Source organism: Capra hircus, chromosome 11, assembly GCF_001704415.2.
Source record: "Capra hircus breed San Clemente chromosome 11, ASM170441v1, whole genome shotgun sequence".
In the NCBI taxonomy this organism is placed as follows: domain Eukaryota; kingdom Metazoa; phylum Chordata; class Mammalia; order Artiodactyla; family Bovidae; genus Capra; species Capra hircus.
Genome location: NC_030818.1, coordinates 406269 through 426819, shown reverse-complemented (window position 1 = coordinate 426819; position 20551 = coordinate 406269). Strand labels below are relative to the sequence as shown.

Sequence of the window (20551 nt, the reverse complement as noted above, 5' to 3'; positions counted from 1 at the left end):
ACTCATCAGTTGACCTTTTTAATTTAAAACATTTACTTAGGAGAAAGAAGACAACCACGTCTAGAGCCTCCGTACTGTATTTCTGGACTTAAAGTGCCTAGGGTGACAAATGCAACCAAGACTCCCCCCGCTAGATAAATTTTGAGGGTAAAACTGCTGTGAAAACTGTGGTCCAATTTCTCCTCTGTTAATTTGTTAGCTGTGTGCTCTTCAGGAAGTCAACTTTCTCAATCTCAGTAATTATTCTTCCAGAAAATGGTGGAACACCAGTCAACTCACCCTCAAGCTTTTAAGATTAAATAATATGTATGAGAAATACCTTATAAAGTGTAAAACATTATACTAATTTTACCTATTTCAAAGAGCCATGATTAGGGTTTGAAAATCATTTCATTACAAAAGTACCTTCCTTATAGTAATGCCTTGTCATTAAGAGAAACTAACCATCAATTAAAACTGTCCTGTCTCAGAAAAGAATTTCAATATCTCAAGGAAGGTAACATAAATTAGAAAATATACTACAACCTTAACTCAGAGGTTGGCATTTTAATTCAAACTTAACTTTATCACCAAGGGTCACAAAGGCTCAAACAACACCTAAGTCTAAACACTTTGAGCTCAGTGCCAAACACAAGGTGCTAGAAAAGACTGTTGAAAATACCACCAGAACAGTCTTATTGTAGATCCACTACAAGAGCCTGAAAGACAGGGAAGACCAGACTGGGGCAATCAAGGACCAGCAAAGAGAACCAATATCTAGCAAATGGCACCTGTCCTTAAAAAACAAACTTGAGAGGCTTCCCTGGTGGCTCAGTGGTAAAGAATCTGCCCGCCAATGCAGGAAACATGAGTTCCATCCCTGGTGCAGAAAATGCCACACGCTGCGGAGCAGCTAAGCCTGCGCACCACAACTACTGAGCCTGTGCTCCGGAGCCCAGGCGCCACAGCTACTGAAGCCCACACACCTGGAGCCCAGGCCCCACAGTAAGAGAAGCCCCCAGAATGAGAGGCCTGGACCGCAAACAGAGAGTGCCTCCACTCGCCACAGCTAGAGAAAAGCTCGAGCATCAGTGAAGGCCCACCACATGCAAAAATAAATAAATAAATTTTTTAAATGGTCCACACCAAAAAAAAAAAAAAAATTTTTCCCCTCAAAACTTAAGCATGTTTCCTCATCACTGAAACAGGGACTGTAATACCTACTTTGACAATTTCTACATGTAAAGTATTATTTTGTTAGTTTAAACCCTGACAGCTCAGTTGGTAAAGAATTTTGCTTAAAACACAAGAGACCCCAGTTCGGTTCCTGGGTCGGGAAGATCCCCTGGAGAAGGGATAGGCTACCCACTCCAGTATTCTTGGGCTTCCCCTGTGGCTCAGCTGGTAAAGAATCCACCTACAATGCGGGAGACGTGGGTTTGATTCCTGGGTTGGGAAGATCCCCTGGAGAAGGGAAAGGCTCCCCACTCCAGTATTCTGGCCTGGAGAATTCCATGGACTCTATGGTCCATGGGGTCACAAAGAGTTGGACACGCCTGAGCAACTTTCACTTTCAAACACTATTTGAATCTAAGGCATCATTATAAAAACAGCAGGTGTCATTATAGACTTTCCACCACAATCATGGTGTCAAAATGAAAGCCAAACAGGTTATCCTCACTGGGCAACACACTACTCTCATGCCTTTTCCACTCATCTGAGGACAAAAAGCTGCAACCCCAGCCTGACCCACGGCCCTTACACAATGGATCCCCTCAAACAGTTCTGTGGCTTATGGAAAAGGCTCCTTTTTGTTGAGAAGGTAGAATTCAGAAATTTATTTGCAAGGTTCCTATTTGACATTCATGGCCAAGAATTAAGTCATCTAATGACCTTTTGGAAATTTCTAATCTATAAACGATATTTACCTTGCCAATTGGACGAGAAGTTCAACAAGTGAACGAACCCCTTCTCCCATTAGGGTGTTCAACTTGAGTTCCTCATAGACCAGGTGAAGAACAAAAAAAATTGCAGGTATGTGAGTGAACAGAAGTGTAGAAGAGTCCAAACTGAGATTCTGGGAAAAATCCTCATCTTTCATCTGTGAAACTTCCAAAGGACTCAAACACAAAGATCTGTTCAAGAGATGAGACTCAACATTCTGGTGGTAGTCTGAATTTAGTAAATATTCCCAGTCCTAAGAAGAATAAAAAGGATATTAGCCTTCTAAATAATTGTAATGTCACTATTAAAAAAGAAGACCAAATTCACTTTAAAAAACTCAAGTTCCATTTTCACATTAAGTTGTTAACATTATTTAAAAAAAAAACCACAATGCTGAAAAATTAGAACCAATACCTAACAGCTAAGTCATTTCCAAGTGCCAGCAATAAATATTAAGACAAGCCACCTTTAAAAATCACTTGAATCATACCCTTTTAAGGAAGAGACTTTAGTAGAAGAATTCTACTGCTTAAGCAGAGATCGAAAGAGAAAACTTTAAGCTTATTTTAGGCAATGTCTCACGGGCCACAAGAAAACGAAAGCCTAGAAGCGTAGACAGGCAGGCTAGGGACCACTGCACTGATCTGGGTGTGGGTAAGAGGAGAGGTCTACTTGAACCCAGCTGAAATACATGTATTTCCATGTTGACAAGATGCTGAGGCTAGTAACACACCTAATAACCAACTGAATTTTATATTTGAACTGTGCTACACTTTACAAGTATTGAGTCTATTTTAGTTTCTACTTTTCTTGGGGACAGTCTTGATTCCTCTCCTGTACAGGGTCATGACCCTCCGTCCACAGTTCATTAGGCACTCTGTCTATCAGATCTAGGCCCTTAAATCTCTTTCTCACCTCCACTAGATAATCATAAGGGATTTGATTTAGGTCATACCTGAATGGTCTAGTGATTTTCCCTACTTTCTTCAATTTAAGTCTGAATCTGGCAATAAGGAGTTCATGATTTGAGCCACAGTCAGCTCCTGGTCTTGTTTCTGCTGACTGTATAAAGTTTCTCCATCTTTGGCTGGAAAGAATATAATCAATCTGACTTCAGTACTGACCACCTGGTGATGTCCGTCTGTAGAGTGCCATTGTACAGGAGACAGGGATCAGGACCATCCCCAAGAAAAAGAAATGCAAAAAAGCAAAATGGTTGTCCGAGGAGGCCTTACAAATAACTGAGAAAAGAAGAAAAGCAAAAAGCAAAGGAGAAAAAGAAAGATACACCCATCTGAATGCAGAGTTCCAAAAAACAGCAAGGAGAGATAACAAAGTCTTCCTCAGCGATCAATGCAAAGAAATAGACGAAAACAACAGAATAGTAAAGACTGGAGATCTCTTCAAGAAAATTAGAGATACCAAGGGAACATTTCATGCAAAGATGGGCTCAATAAAGGACAGAAACGGTATGGACCTAACAGAAGCAGAAAATATGAAGAAGAGGTGGCAAGAATACACAGAAGAACTGTACAAAAGAGATCTTCACGACCCAGATAATCATGATGGTATGGTCACTCACCTAGAGCCAGACATCCTGGAATGAGAAGTCAAGTGGGCCGTAGGAAGCATCACTACGAATAAAGCTAGTGGAGGTGATGGAATTCCAGTTGAGCTATTTCAAACCCTGAAAGATGATGCTGTGAAAGTGCTGCACTCAATATGCAAGCACATTTGGAACACTCAGCAGTGGCCATGGGACTAGAAAAGGTCAGTTTTCATTTCAATCTCAAAGAAAAGCAATGCCAAAGAATGCTCAAACTACCGCACAACTGCACTCATCTCACATGCTAGTGAAGTAATGCTCAAAATTCTCCAAACCAGGCTTCAACAGTACATGAACCATGAACTTCCAGATGTTCAAGCTGGTTTTAGAAAAGGCAGAGGAACCAGAGATCAAATTGTCAACATCTGCTGGATCATCAAAAAAGCAAGAATTCCAGAAAAATATCTACTTCTGCTTTACTGACTATGCCAAAGCCTCTGACTGTGTGGATCACAACAAACTGTGGAAAATTCTGAAAGAGATGGGAATTCCAGACCACCTGACCTGCCTCTTGAGAAACCTATATGCAGATTAGGAAGCAACAGTTAGAACTGGACATGGAACAACAGACTGGTTCCAAATAGGAAAAGGAGTACGTCAAGGCTGTATATTGTCACCCTGCTTATTTAACTCACATGCACAATACATCACGAGAAATGCTGGGCTGGAAGAAACACAAGCTGGAATCAAGATTGCCAGGACAAATATCAATAACCTCAGACATGCAGATGACATCACCCTTATGGCTGAAACTGAAGAATTAAAGAGCCTCCGGATGAAGTGAAAGAGGAGAGTGAAAAAGGTGGCTTCAAAATCAACATTCAGAAAATTAAGATCATGGCATCTGGTCCCATCAACTCAGGAGAAATAGATGGGGAAACAGTGGAAATCATGACCTACTTTTATTTTGGGGGGCTCCAAAATCACTGCAGATGGTGACTGCAGCCATGAAATTAAGAGATGCTTACTCCTTGGAAGAAAAGTTATAACCAATCTTGACAGCATATTAAAAAGCAGAGACATTACTTTGCCAACAAAGGTCCATCTAGTCAACTATAGGTTTTTCCTATAGTCATGTATGGATATGAGAGTTGGACCATAAAGAAAGCTGAGCACCAAAGAATTGATGCTTTTGAACTGTGGTGCTGAAGAAGACTCTTGAGAGTCCCTTGGACTGCAAGGAGATCCAACCAGTCCATCTTAAAAGATGTCCTGAATATTCATTGGAAGGACTGATGCTGAAGCTGAAACTCCAATATTTTGGCCACCTGATGCGAAGAACTGACTCATCTGAAAAGACCCTGATGCTGGGAAAGACTCAAGGCGGGAGGAGAAGGGAATGACAGAGGATGAGATGGTTGGATGGCATCACCGACTCAATGGACATGAATCTGAGTAAGCTCCAGGAGTTGGTGATGGATAAGGAGGCCAGGCAAAGAGTCGGATACGACTGAGTGACTGAACTGAACTAGTTTCTACCTGCGATTTATTGTATTGTGTTGAGACAGTCTATAGTTGTATTTTGTATAGCTGTATTGTGTTGAGATAATCTATGGTTTCTTTGGAACTTGGAATTTATTGGTGTTTCTATCAGGCTTAATACAGTGTATTATTCTAACTTAAAACTCTTGTAACAGACATAGAACCAATCATAAAAGTTAAAAATTTATAAGTCAGACAACCAAAATAAAAAACTCTTCTCAGCAAAAGATACTGTTAAGCCACATAGTGGGAGAAAATATTCCCAAAACACATATGACAAAACTCGTATCTAAAATATATAGAGAACTTCTTTAGATCAATAAATATTTTTAAAATCTAATTTACACCTGAACAGAAACTTCACAAAAAGATATGTAAGTAGCTAACAAGTACGTGAAATAGTGCCTAACATGATGAGTCATTTTGGAAAAGCAAATTAAAACCACTTAGAGAAACCACTTTGTACACGCTCAAATGGTTAAAAGGAAAAAGACTGACAGCAAATGCTGGCCAACTCGTATACTGCTTGTCAGAATTTAACATGGTACAATCAATTCGAGACCAGCAATGACCCAACAAGTGTACTGCTAGGTATTCATTTAGCCAAGAGAAATGAAAATATAGGTCCACAAAGCCTAGTTACTGAATGTGGGCAGCAGCTTTCCCCATAATAGCCAAATAATGGCAACAGGCTACCTGTACATCCAGAGAAGAATGGACATACAAACCACGGTAGAGTCACACTGCTGCCTCCGCAGGAAGGTGCAGACTACTGGCTCGGCAACAGCATCGATGAACCGCAAAAGCATTACGCTGAGTGAGGGAAACTTTATACCGAAGACTACATACTAGATTATTTTACTCATATTAAGTTTCAGAGTTGGCAAAACTAACATATGATAGAAATCAAATCAGTGGATGCTTCTATTAAAAATGGCTCAAGAGAACTGTATACACCCACGGAAATGTTTCATGCTTAAGAGCAGCGTGGATTACACGAGTGTCTATTTGTCAAATCTGATCAAACTGTAAATTTAAGATCTAAGCATTTCATTTATGCAAATTATACCTCAATTTTAAAAGACTGTGTTGAAACACAAGAATATACCCATGGAATCTGACATGTTTGAGAACTTAAAGAAACACTGCATAATAAATGTCGTCACTTAAGGTGATGAGCTGGCAGTAAAACGTCTGTAAACTGAAATTTATATCACACAGCATCGTGTATGTTTTAAGATGGTCATTAAAGACAAAAGTGAATAAACAATCACAGAAAACTTGACAGGCCCTATCCTTCAAAATAACTGCCATTCAGTATTAAAATAAGCAAAAGCTGTTAAAAATAGGCACAAATCAACAGGAACACCACAAATATGGGGGACTGGTACAAGTACCCACAAAGTAATTTGTATCAGCAAGAAAAAACAATGCTTACATCATCAGATCCCGTCTCAGAAGGCCTTGCCTTTTTGGGTGCAATGACTGGGGAAAGTGATCCTTCAAAGTCAAACTGGAAGATAACCCCAAAAGAGAAGACAAAAATCATGTAAATTTATCACTTACAACAGATCAGCTTAAAGGACTCAGCAATCAGTTCTGCCAATTACGGAAACTGAGGAATGACATCAAAACTCATTTTCTCATCTAGAAAAACATGATATGAACACCTTTCTTCTAGGGTCACTGCGAAGATTAAATGAAATCATCTATATAAAGCACCCAGTCTGGTGCCTGGGCTCGTAGGTTCTGCAGCAGTAGCTTCCTTTCCTCCCCACTTCTCTCATGACATAGACCTTCACTCCATTCGTAGAACAAGAACCATTAGTCATATCCAAAATACACCCAGTCTCAAAGAATCAGCCCAATGTTAGCCAAAAGTCAGAGCTAAGCGAATATACATTTAGACGTGCACTCAGAGTCTGTCTACAGTGACAGCCCAACAATTCTCTGGCAGAGATGGGCAGCTACTCTCCAAAATCTGAGTTCTCCTCTTTCTTCTGGACCCACAGCCAGGCTGCTGTATCCCGGCCCTCACAGTGAGACGTGGCCCTGTGACAGTGACTATGAGTGAGAGTGGATGTCACCGATGCCAGACTAGCTCATGAAATCCTCCCATGCATGCTCCCCTATGCTCTATCCCTCGCATCTGACTGGGTGGTGTCAACTCTAAGGTGATCTTTGAAGCCTCAGGTTGAAGAGGACAAATGCTCCATTAGCCTGGGTTCCTAATTAAACCGTGTGGCCTGTTTACCTGCTAAGCACTGTTAAAGGAACAAGATACACATTTCTGTTGTGTATGCCACTATATCTTTTAACGGCTTTCTGTTATAATAACCTATCCTAATACAGTTACATAAAAGCAGTTTTCTAAAAGTTCAGCCTAATTCAATTTTCCCTGGCATAACCTTAGCCCCTTCTGCTAATTTGCACAGGCACTGAACTATCAGTTCATCAATCATAACCGTATAAATGGTAATGTCTATTTTCCTACGCTATAGAAACCTACATAGTTATCAACCTCATTCATCTGAAAGTTGATTTATATGTAAAAACTAAACATAAACAGCAATATTTAAAACTGAATATTTAAATATAAAACTGAATAAAGTTAATTTTTAAAACTGATCAAAAGAACAGGTTTTCTTATGAAGAATTCAAATAAAACACAGCCCAAGAAAAAGACAAAATACTGTATATCACTCATTGTGGAATCTAAACTATGACAGAAATGAACCTACAAAACAGAAGCAAACTCATAGAAAGAGCAGCCTTATCCTTGCCAAGGAACAAGCAAGGAGGGAGAGGGATGGACTGGGAGTCTGGGGTTGGCAGATACAAACTATTACATTTAGAATATCGAAATGGCAAGGTCCTACTGTATAGCACTGGGAACTATATTCAATATTCTGCGATAAACCATAATGGCAAAGAATTTTTTTAAAAGAATGTATTAAACACACAAAAACTGAGCCCAGCTTACACACCATATCAAAAAACAAAAATGACAAGAGTAAAATCAAAGCAACAAATGAAATGATTTTACCTGAAACTTTAACCAAACACAGCATGCATACACAGACACAATCTAAGTCCCACAATCAGAAAGAACACCCCTGTTGTGGTTATCAGATTCTTTAAGACCTGGAGTTACGGGAAAGAATAGCGGAAACTGATACAGACACCTTTTTGTCACACATATGGATGTTTTATTTTCATTATTTTAATATGTCACCGCTTAGCCAACCCTGTTATATAATCCTGTGGATCACCGACCTTGATCTATCATAATCTGACTATAAAATATTCATTTATCTGCCTTCCCCTGGGACAGTCAATTCAATGGGAGGAACTATCTTGTCTTGCCTAATGCTTATCTGAAAAGCCTGGCTTCATGCCCACAGCAGGGACTCAATATCTAATGAAAATAAGAGCATCCCAAAGGACAGAACAGTTAACCTCGGATGCAACCACTCACAGAACCTGTGAACCAAAAAGAAACATCATCCGGCCCAGAGCTGTCATCTAACATCAGCAAATTCAGGAAGGCCCAAACAAATTCCAGAGTCACACACATAGCTGGTCATCGGCAGAAATTCTGGACTCTCTACTCTCCACCCTATTACTTAACTGACAACAAAGAGGATATATGTGGACAAAACAAAATAAAAACCATTTGCCACTGAGGACCATTTCATCCTGAGCTTTCATTGTAAGGACAACCAAGACAAGGTTTAACTACGCAGTCATCCAAATAAATGTCAAAGCAACTCAGTCTCAGGGCTCATTTCCTTGTTCCTTCTCTTAGGGCTACCACGCAACAAATTAGTCAAAGAGTCAGATTCTTCTTTGCAAAAGAAAAACGCAGCTGCGTGCTCGGCCCTCTCTGCAACAGGAACCATGAGGGGGCTCTGGCCCTCTGCGAGAGAACGAGGCACAGTGATGTGGATTCATCAGGTCCTGCAGGACAGCAGCATGCACAAACTACAAGAAGCTGAAGCAGACTTACTCATATGCAGAAATCCTCAGTTTCTGTAAGGCTCAACTCTTTCATATTTAATAAAGAATGGAAACATCTGGACTGAAGTAGCATTCATGCAATGGTTTGGACTAAGAAAACTGTCTATTTTCCCAGTAAAACTTTCCCCAAGGAAACTGCAGAAGGCAGTTCTTTCATATGATACAACACATATAAACTCTTTTAAAAACTATGCTTCATTTAGGTGGACAAGGGCTTTCATTCAGCCCATGTTCACTAGGCATCCATCCTTGCCAGGCACTGCTATTTACCTTCCTAATGGGAGCAGAGACACACAAAATAAGTAAAGAGGATAATAAGCAGGAGACAAGGGTCAAGTCCAGTTCTACACAGAAGAGACACGGCAGGCTGCACTGAGGTGACACCGGCCGAGGCCTCAGCTTGTCTTGCCTGATGAAGGCATTTTCTCCAGCGTGCGCGCATGCGTGCTCAGTCGGGTCTGACTCTTTGCGACACCATGGGCTGTGACCCACCAGGCTCCTCTGTCCATGGGATTTCCCAGACAAGAATACTGGAGTGGGTTGCCACTTCCTTCTCCAGGGATCTTCCCGATCCAGGGATCAAAGCTGCATTTCCTGCACTGGCAGGAAGATTCTTTACCACTGAGCCATCTGGCAAGCCTGCATTTTCTCCAGAGAGAAGAGCAAGTGTGAAGACCCTGAGGTAAGAACACGCTTGGACACGTTTGTCCTTGTTCAGGACAAACAATGGAAAGCAGTGTGGTGGAGACAATGTGAGCAAGGCAGGGATGAATCAGAGGTTATAAAAAAAACAAAACTGGAAAACCCATCCCCATTTACCTATACAGAAATAATAAACATTCTCTCTGAGTTGGCAAAGGTTCAGCACACCAAGAATAATCTGGGAGGTGAAGCAGGCACTTTTAAATGACACTGGTGAGAATGCTGATTGGATAGTCAGTCCTTTTTGAACATTATTTGACCCAGTAATTCCTCTTTTAAGATTCAATTCTTGAGAACTGACTAGAGATCTAAAGATCTGTGTACAGAAGAATGTTACTCAAATTACTCATAACAAAAAAACCTGATTCCGCAATGTTTAATTATTAGCTATTGGGGCTTCCCTGGCAGTTCAGATGGTAAAGAATCTGCCTGCAATATGGGAGACCTTGGTTTGATCCCTGGGTGGGGAAGATGCCCTGGAGAAGGGATGGCAACCCACTCCAGTATCCTTGCCTGGAGAATCCCACGGACAGAGGAGCCCAGTGGGCTGCAGCCCATGGGGTCACAAAGAGCTGGACACAAGCAAGCGACTAATACTTCTACTTTTTCATAATTATGACAAAGCCATATGGTACCATATAATGAGAACGATAATCGGGGGGAAAGAGGTTGCAGAATTCTTAATATGGGCAATGTTCATTGATATGATGTTTATGAGAAGCAACAATGAAAATGTTTACAGTGGTTATCTCTTAGTATTATTTTCCTTTTAATCTCTTCATTTTCCAAATTTTCCTCAGCAAGCATGTATACTTTTATAATGAAGAAAAACAATGATTTTTTAAAATGGATTTGCTGGTATGAAACCCAAATGTACTGACAGGTGCAGCTGAGTTACCTTGTAAGTGTGATCTAGAGTGATTTCTTCAGAGTGAACCAGGCAAGGCTGTCCTGGGAAAGATCTCCGGAAGCAAAACGAAAACACCGAGACTGAGGACCCTACCCTGCTGATTTGTGAATAACCTATGAAGGAACCGTAACAAAGCTTCTTGGGAGGGAGACGAGGAGCTTAGTTTGTATCACTGACAGACTAGATATTTAGGCTAAAGTACTTTAAATCCCCTTCAAAATTAAACCTTCCTCATAGACCAAGCAATAATGTGGAAAAAGAGAATCTGGGCCTCAAGAGAAGAACATTAAGCCATGAGTCAGAAGATACACTGTAGGCCCAGTTTTGAGCAAATCTCTAGTCTGTGATCTCCTTGTGACTGTTTCTTCATCAGTAAAATCAAGACTACTCCTACTAACCTAAGCATAATTTGCAGCCATGTTACAACGATGAAATGAGAAATAACAGTCAAAGTGGTTTATGTTATAAAAACATAATGATTCTAATTACAAGTAAAACATTATCATTAAATTAACATTTGACTTACAATGTATAGATACAATAAGCCTTAGCATTATTCCATTTTGATGAATAAGGTATGCCTACTAGTACACTGGTGTATTACATACTCTGAATGTTGTACTATCAATTACGCAAACATTACACTGATAACGGTGTATCTCAGGAGGAAAAACGATCATATGTACTCACATTTCTTGTCCACGCTAAGCGGTCTGTGTTATAACCCATCATGTTCATGAGACAGGTCACAAATAAGTTCCACTCTGAGTGATCACTGGGCCCTCCTGGGGCACTGTGGACACTGTACCACTTGACGAGCATCTGAACCGCAATTTCTTTCGGCAGAATGAACTTAATTGCTTGCAAACAAGTTTGTACTATTGAAAGCAAAGATTAATTTTAGTATGCTTCCTAGGCACGCATTTCTTTTCCCCTTTTACTAAGGTTTTTAAATCACTGCTATATAAAGGTCAAGCACTATGAAAAGGGAACTGCCATTAAAGAGCTGGTGGGACACAAACCTGACCGAGCCAGTCATCTGACTCTGAATTTAACAGGGCTTATGAGAGGTCTCAGAGCTGTGTTTTCGTCATCAATTTTGGGTCAGAAATAGAATAACCACATAGCCCGGGTTACCTAAGACAGAACTGACTGACATCTGTGGGCCCAACAATTATTAACAGCTTCCCATTTTGGCTCTCAAAAATGTCCTAGTTTGGGCAATGAATTAAAGATCATTCTAACAAAAACACACAATTTCTACACTAATAAATTCATATAAAATAGTTTCAATACTTCAGTAAATATAGAATAATGAATATATACATCCTCAAATAAAAACATTCATCTAGCTTTAAAATATGCTATAAATGATTAAACATTTTGGTTAACCAAAGCTTTATAACTTTTCATTATTTCTGACAGCCCTGTTTCTACGGTGTTTTACATGCTGTCTTCAACAGATCAGTCAATACCACGTCATCTCCATCTTTCTTATTGGCCAATACCATTAGCATGACAATCATTTACAGCACCACGCTGTCACACAGCGACTCCCGCAGGGTGGCAAGGGCTATCGCTACGAAGAGGCCTAGGTCTGCTTTTGGCAAGAAATGGCCCCGACCTGCAATGTTTTTGTATACCCACATAATCTCTTTAGAGGACTTTTTCTTTCCCTTCCCAAATCCACTGTTACCAAAGCCCAGCCTTAGCAGTATATGCTTTTTCTCGTCAATTTGCTGTGTGTGCACACACAACCAAGGCTGGAATCAAATGAAACCAATGTCAGAAAACCAGATAACCAAGTTTGTCATGGTTGAATCCAAATTCAGTGTAAACCAGACACGACTGAGGCGCTGAGGAAAGTTTCATCAAGTACAAAACCTTCTGTGCACAAACTATGTGACTTCTATTTGCTCCTGCAAGAGTAGGATTTCACTGTTTTATTTATTTTAACTAATCCATTAATTGTTTTTATATATTTTGGTTAGGCTTATATTTCTTGAGATCACTGGCTAAATACCCTTTAGAAAAGCAAGGCAACTCCATACCAACTCAGAATATCATCTACCACATTGATGAAGAGTACTTCCTAAAATGAGAAAGGCACTCCAGCCCACTTGGCAAATTCCAGAGATCACAAAATCTGCCAACATTCTGCACTAGAAGTTGGATTTTGAAACTAACAGACATCCTGAATTTTCTTATATCACACAGGTATTGTTTTCTTAACTTACGTTTGTTGGCAAATCTTTTCGATTACATGTTTTTCTTTAGTATTTAATGTTCAGAAATATTCTCCACCTAGTACTTTCCAAATTGCATTTCAATAATTCAAGCAGACTCTGATTTAATCAAAATACTTCTGAGTGTATTTTTGCTAAAATGATAAGTTTTCCTCAAAGGCAATTATGTTAATTTCTCAATTATTCTTAACAATTGAGAGATTTTTGGATTAAAAACCATCAAATATGCCAAAAACTGTTTTAGTTGCTTGGGCTTGTTTCTCAGACTTTCTTGCAAGAGGCGTGTCCACATGCTACAATCTCACTGTATGGCTTCCTCCTCCTGAGAAAGCTCACAGAGGTGGAACCAGCACGCACTCCCGGGCCCCAGCCTTGGCGCACACAGGGATGGGCCACACAGCGCTCAGCAGCGCGTCACAGCTTCTCAGCACAGGAAGAAGGCCCATCCCGTGGCTCCAAAACAGTGAAATGTTTAAAGCCCCAATTATTAATGTATATCAACAATCACTCCAAATCTTTTAAATCAAACTAAGAACACATGAATATAAGGTTTGATCCTCAACCATACCTAATTCAGAGGTGGCAATTTCAGGAATAGTGATCCTCACCATGGAGCCATTACTCAGTTCCTAGGGAGAATATGGAAACAAATAAGAGCAAGTGAATAGGAACTGTTAATTCTAAATCTCTGGATGTCTAAAAAATAGCTGATGCTTAACAAGACTGTTTGCCTGTCAAAGAAAAATGCAATAAAATATACGAAAAATAAGTAGTATTTTTTTCAAACACAACTGAATACTTTGAAATTTCAGACACAATAAATGTGCTTATTTATAAGACATTAACAAAAACTCTTTATCTTTAAACAAAGTGCCTAATTTTCATACAGACACTAAGAGTCACCATCACCAAAAGTCTCACTTTGAACAACAACAACAAAAATATGTCTCTATTAAAATTCAACTGAATGAACAAGTTTTGTTTCCAATACACTCTTTAATAATATAGAAACTTTAGAAAAAAGCTGGATGAAACTACTTTAAAGAAAAATAGGGCAAAAAAATGATGTATTACAAGCGCTTTTAAAAAATCTCATGAAATATTTGTTTCCACTTTTCAGACAAAACTCTGCATTCTGACAAACTTTACACGACAGCCTAATCCTTGGAAAGCTACGCTGCCTTTTGAAAATGAACATGCACACTTACTAGCGTTACCCTGTTACGGACAGGGTCTCTCACAGAATGGATGTAAGTCCCGAGCTGCTGGAAAGTACAGTCCTCAGCACAGAGAGAATCATGAAGCTTTGAAGAATCCCTCAGCTCTGGAACTGGGGACACCAGAACCTGTACAGGGTCATAAACACAACACGTGAAGCTTTTTTGAGAAATTAGGATGAAGAAATCACGTCTTGTTTGCACATGGTCTAACGATGTACACAATGACTTTACACCATTCTGAGTATGACTAGGTAGCCTGTACCACGGTCCCCACCAAGAGCAACTATGAAAAGTCAATAAAAACAGGACATCTGATCGATGGCACTGGAGAGTTGTGGAGATAACCTGGACTTGAGGGGCCAACATCAAGAGAGAGAGGAATCAAAAGTTAAGTGGCCCCACAGTTTAATACCACTTGGGATCTAATACCACTTGGTCTATCTTTAATCCCAAGATAAACCCATCTGAAACACAAATCCTAACATTCTTAACTGCATCCTCTAAAACCGACAATGTCTTAGTGACTGCATTCAGAATGAAAAAGCTCTTTATCCTTTCTTCTTTAAGAGCATGTCAGGTGGAGTGTAAGTCCTAGCTCTACCACTTACGAGCTGTATGTTTTTAGATAAGTAACCGCCCTGTGTCTCCATGTACACATCTGTAAAACAAGGATTAATATTTTCCTAATAAAGCTGTTTTAAGGGACTAAATGAGTTAGTACACATACAATGCTTGGAACAGTATCTAGTACATAGATAATACTAGAATATCCCACCCCTTGCCCTGCCGCACCCAACAGACCACATGGATTTTTAAAAGTATTCATTCTTTCCTCAGACTTGTTGAGTCTTAACTTGTATGCCAAGAGGTGGAGGTACAGTTATATGTTAGCAGTGTTCTGCACTGACCTGTCTCCACGCCCACACCCATGGGATTCCTCTTTACCCGAATGCCCCCTTCCACCTACAAATATTCTATTTGTCCTCCAGGTCCAAACCAAGTCAGACACATCTCTCAGAGTTCCCTGTGCTACACAGTAGGTTCTCAGTTATCTTTTAAAAATATGGGACATTTCACAAATTTGTGTGTTATCCTTGAGCAGGGCCCATGCTAATCTTCTCTGTATCATTTCAATTTTAGTATATTGCTGCCGAAGCGAGCATTAAATTATGGCTTCTTAAAACAGACAGTACATCTGATTCACACAAGTAAATTGTGAGACCCCTAGATGAAAAAGAATGCATCCCTCTCCTCACTGTAGCATCCTCAAAAAAGCACCTCACACATCACAAGGGAAGTCACTGTACGTTTACCGAATCATTTGTGTTTAAAAATATTCATATTCTACAAGCATTAGCTAAACTTCCAATTTTACTGTTTTTAAAACAGAAAAAAAGTTAACCATGGAAAAAGCTAATATTTGACCCAACTTCTCTAAAACTATCAATTTTTGACAACACCTACTCCCCTTCTCACCTCATCCAGGGATCCAAGCAGCTTACTCAGAGGGTTAGTAGGAGTAACACCGTCAAGTGGGGTGCTGGGCCGAGGCATTGTGTTGGACATTGTCAGGGAGGGAGCTGGCAGCCCAGGAATAAAAACCTTCCCCACCTGAAAGAATTTAAAAATGTGGGGAAAAAATATTAGCTTTCATGTATCATGTTCTTCAATGAAACATTAAGGCATGTAAGCATGTATTTCTTTTGCTATTTCAAAGTTTACGCTCACCACACACAACTAAAAAACAGGGAGAATTAAAATTTCAATAACATATCAAATTCCACCATCCGACTACAAACATCTTGACATAAACTCTCTTAGTCTGATTCCTCCTTTTCATTACTAAGAACTTTCTGACGGCAGGAAACGGGGGGAATGTTAATACAGTTAAGACATTAAACAAAACTCAACTATGTCACACCCTCTTCCACCTTATTGGAGGTAAAGGCAGCAGGCACATTTAGCTTTCAGAGAGCATAAGCATCAGTCTTATTAAGTCTCCTGGCAGAGAGAAATAAGTCTCATTTATGTCTTGGGGCCAAAAGAAATTAAGCGGAAGTGACACTCAGGAAATTAAACCCAAGCTGGTCCAAACTGTGCTCTCCAGCTTGCAGTCCATCATAAACCCTCAAACACTTCTTCCTCAGAAAACCCGACATAAAGTCCTCACTGACCTGAAAAGAGTGAGTCAACAATCATGCTAATCGCTCTCTCTTTTAAGTATCCACAGGGTTCTCCGGAAAACAACACGGAAGTTCACATCCACAGTCTGAAAACTTTTTTTTTTTTTTAATTGGTTTTTTGGGGGCTCCAAAATCACTGCAGATGGTGACCGCAGCCATGAAATTAAAAGACGCTTACACCTTGGAAGAAAAGTTATGACCAACCTAGATAGCATATTCAAAAGCAGAGACATTACTTTGTCAACTAAGGTCTGTGTAGTCAAGGCTATGGTTTTTCCTGTGGTCATGTATGGATGTGAGAGTTGGACTGTGAAGAAGGCTGAGCGCTGAAGAATTGATGCTTTTGAACTGTGATTTTGGAGAAGACTCTTGAGAGTCCCTTGGACTGCAAGGAGGTCCAACCAGTCCATTCTGAAGGAGATCAGCCCTGGGATTTCTTTGGAGGGAATGATGTTAAAGCTGAAGCTCCAGTACTTTGGCCACCTCATGTGAAGAGTTGACTCACTGGAAAAGACTCTGATGCTGGGAGGGATTGGGGGCAGGAGGAGAGGGGATGACAGAGGATGACATGGCTGGATGGCATCACTGACTCGACGGACGTGAATCTGAGTGAACTCCGGGAGTTGGTGATGGACAGGGAGGCCTCGTGTGCTGCGATTCATGGGGTCGCAAAGAGTCGGACACAACTGAGCAACTGAACTGAACTGAACTGAACTTTACTAAAACTCTGAGAGTTAACAAACCTGACCATACATTAATTTTAAAACTACACTTTATAAAACTTCAGTTAACCTTTTCTCCTTTTATTAAAAAATAATTTATCTACATTCACTGAAGCTTCCCCAGCTGCACTGTGTTCATAATGCCAATCCACCTAATGACCATGAGACCTAGACCTCCAAGTTGCTGTTGCTTAATCGCTGTCATGTCCAACTCCTTTGCAACCCCATGGACTAAAGCCCACCAGGATCCTCTGTTCATGGGATTTCCCAGGCAAGAATACTGGAGTGGGTTGCCATTTCCTTCTCTGGGGATCTTCCCAACCTGGGGATCAAACCTGCATCTCCTGCACTGCCAGGCTGGTTCTTTATCACCACCAGGGAAGTACTCCAAATAAGGTTCAACCTAGACCAAAGGGTTCATTTTTAACTCTTATAGAAATCTTCTGCCAAATTCCAGTCACGAGGTAACAAATTCTAAATATCAAACTAACACTGAAAAATAATAATTAAAGAAGCAGGCCTACTAACAGCACGGGGTGCTATGTGTTACGTACCCGCACCACCCCTGTATACAGCACCAGGTTTCCACTGCTTTCCAGGACCAGCATAGTGTCTATCTTCTTGAAAAAAAAAAAAAGCAAAAAAAATGTTTTTTCCAATTGTGCAAATTATAAAGTACAGAGATTTCCAACTTCTCAGGAGCTCTGCCCGCATTTACCTCCACTGGCGCTGCGTCCTTTGCCTGGATGTTGGTGACAGAGCCGAAGATGAGCTGTGCTTTATCATTACTCTCTTGAAACTTTACACATCTAAACATTCGAATTAAAAAACAAACACAGTATTGATACATGCAACAAACCTGCACGTATACTCAATTCAAGGCTATTAGGCTGACTGTTAAATGCCCGTTTCAGAAGGTTACTTACTGCTGGGTTCCATTTATATGACACCTTCAATGACAAATGACAAAATCACAGAGACAGACAGATTAGTGGCTGCCGGGGATTGGGGACAGTGGGAGGTGGGTGTGACGTGCATGCTTAGTCTCTCGGTCGTGTCCAACTCTTTTGCAACCCCATGGACTGTAGCCCGCCAGGCTCCTCTGTCCACAGGATTTTCCAGGCAAGAATACTGGAGTGAGTTATGATCTCCTCCTTCAGGGGATCTCTCCAACCCAGGGACCGAACCTCTGTCTCTTGCATCTCCCGCGGCAAGAAGGTTTTTTACCAGTGAGACACCTGGGAAGTCCAGGGTGTGGAGTGTGTGACTGTAAAGGGTAGCCAGCATGAGGGAGACCCGCGAGGTGATAAAGAAGTTCAGAATTTCGATTGTGGTGTCTACACACAGCAACACGTGAGAAAACGTCATTGAATCACACACACATGCACACACGCACAAGTGAGTACATGTAAACCTGACGGTTTGAACGAGGTCTGTGGACTGCACTGATATCAGTTTCCTTGCTTTGGTAATGCACTGCAGTTACGTAAGACGTTACCTCTGGGGGGACAAGGACTACATTACAACTTCCTATGATCTGTAATAATTTCAAAATTAAAGGGTCCATCACTGGCAAATATATGAATACATATTTCACCTAAGAAGATAAACACATAGCTAATAAGCGCATGAGAAGATGCTCAACATCCTAAGTCATCAGGGAAACGCAAATTAAAACCACTTCAAACACACCAGAATGGCTACAATCAAAGAAAATAACAATATCAAATGTTGTCAAGGACGAAAAATTGGAACACTCAGAAACTGCTGGACAGAATGTAAAATGGTGCAGTTTAGTTGTTTTAAAACAAATTTAGCAATTTCTTTAAAAGCTGACAATGAGTCCTCTTTCCAGCATTCTTCCGTGCTGCCAGAACGGTGCGCTTGAATGTCCTGGCTGACGCTCTCAAGAGTATCAACAATGCCGGAAAGAGTGGTAAACGCCAGGTCCTCATTAGGCCGTGCTCCAAAGTCATCATGAGGTCTCTGAGAGTGATGATGAAGCACAGTCACACTGGCGAACTTGAAATCACTGATGATCACAGGGCTGGGAAAATTGCTGTGAACCTCACAGGCAGGCTAAGTAAGTGTGGAGTAATCAGCCCCAGATTTGATGCGCAACTCAAAGATCTAGAAAAATGGCCGAATAACCTGCCCCCATCCCGTCAGTTTGGTTTCGTTGTACTGACAACCTTAGCTGGAATCATGGACCATGAGGAAGCAATGAAAACACACAGGAGGGAAAATCCTTGGATTTTTTCTCCAGGGATGTAATACATACAAATAAAATGCCTCAGAGGACCCCAAAAAAAAAAAAAGCTGACTGAATTTATCATTTGATCCACTCCTAGCTACCTACCTACCTATGTACATGAATCACACATGTCCACACAAAGATTCTGGCTCCTATGATCATAGTGCCATAACTCACAATGGTCAAGAGTAGAAACAAACCAAGTGTCCATCAACCAATGAACAAAACGTGGTACTACACAGTGAGAGGAATGGCATGTTTATGCATGTTACAACGTGGGGGTCCTAAAACATGCCAAGTGAAAGAAGGCAGCAGACACAAAAGACTGTCTACTGTGTGATTCTATCTATATAAAACATCCAGAAAAGGCAAACTTGCAGGGCCAGAAAGCCTACATTCTGGAGGTCTGAGGTTGGGAACAGGAACACAGACTGACTAAAGTCAAGCACAAAAATCTTTCAAAAGCGACAGAGGAAGGTTTAAAACTGGCATGTGGGGACGTTGCACAACTGTAAATCTACTAAAAATCATTTAATTATACACTTTAAACATGTTAATTTTATGGTATATAAATTATTTCAATAAAGTTATTATGAAAAAAAAAAGAGAAAGAGAAAGAAGAAAAGAAAGAACAGCCCTAGAGAGAAGCACAGGTTCGATCCCTGGGTCAGGAAGACTCCCTGGAGAAGGAAATGGAAACCCACTCCAGCATTGTTAACTGGAGAATTCCGTGGACAGAGCAGCCTGGCGGGCAACAGTCCAGAGTCATAAAGAGTCAGGCACAACTGAGCGACTAAGCACTAAACACAAACTTATTTACACGGGTTAAACGAGAAACATAAGCACACTTACCGCAGCTGGAGCTCAGACTCTACTAAATAGCACAAGAACTTCTGCCCACAGAGGTCAGATGTAATGAAAACTTTGGAGGCCTGTGAATTTTTCTTCCTGTAATAGATATATTAATAAAGAAAATGGTGGCACTGGCTTAAAAATCTACCTCAGATATTAATAAAAAGTCTTTGAAAATACAAGAAATACTAACTGGGCCAAGCGATTACCTTGAAGACATAAGAGCTCTTCTAAGAACTGAACTTCATCACCTCTAAGATTCCTCTCAGCTCTGACTGAGTCCACTACATAGCTTTCTGGGAGAAATTACAATAAATGGAATCATTACCTACAGACTTTTTAATTCTACACTATGCTAGTTGTCTACTGCCAAAGTAATGCAAACTTAAATTCCTATCTCTTAAAAGGTCTAAGGGGTCAGACTTTTTATA

The 20551-nt window shown here is 40.5% G+C and overlaps 1 protein-coding gene and 1 pseudogene across 2 annotated transcripts in view; one reads left to right on the top strand and one right to left on the bottom strand.

The window, feature by feature from the left end:
* ANAPC1 (anaphase promoting complex subunit 1) overlaps positions 1-20551 on the bottom strand; it is a 95602-nt gene that overhangs the window by 59009 nt on the left and 16042 nt on the right. Inside the window, exons 11-19 of one of the 2 annotated variants that reach the window (XM_018054804.1) lie at positions 20121-20216; positions 17733-17823; positions 17569-17634; positions 15586-15720; positions 14098-14235; positions 13458-13518; positions 11334-11521; positions 6450-6524; positions 1908-2176 (exon numbers count right to left, since the gene is read on the bottom strand). In XM_018054804.1, the coding sequence (XP_017910293.1) occupies positions 1908-2176; positions 6450-6524; positions 11334-11521; positions 13458-13518; positions 14098-14235; positions 15586-15720; positions 17569-17634; positions 17733-17823; positions 20121-20216 (1119 nt within the window). The remainder of the gene's footprint in view (positions 1-1907; positions 2177-6449; positions 6525-11333; positions 11522-13457; positions 13519-14097; positions 14236-15585; positions 15721-17568; positions 17635-17732; positions 17824-20120; positions 20217-20551) is intronic. The other variant, XM_018054805.1, reaches the window with a different exon arrangement.
* LOC106502590 lies at positions 18300-19413 on the top strand (annotated as a pseudogene).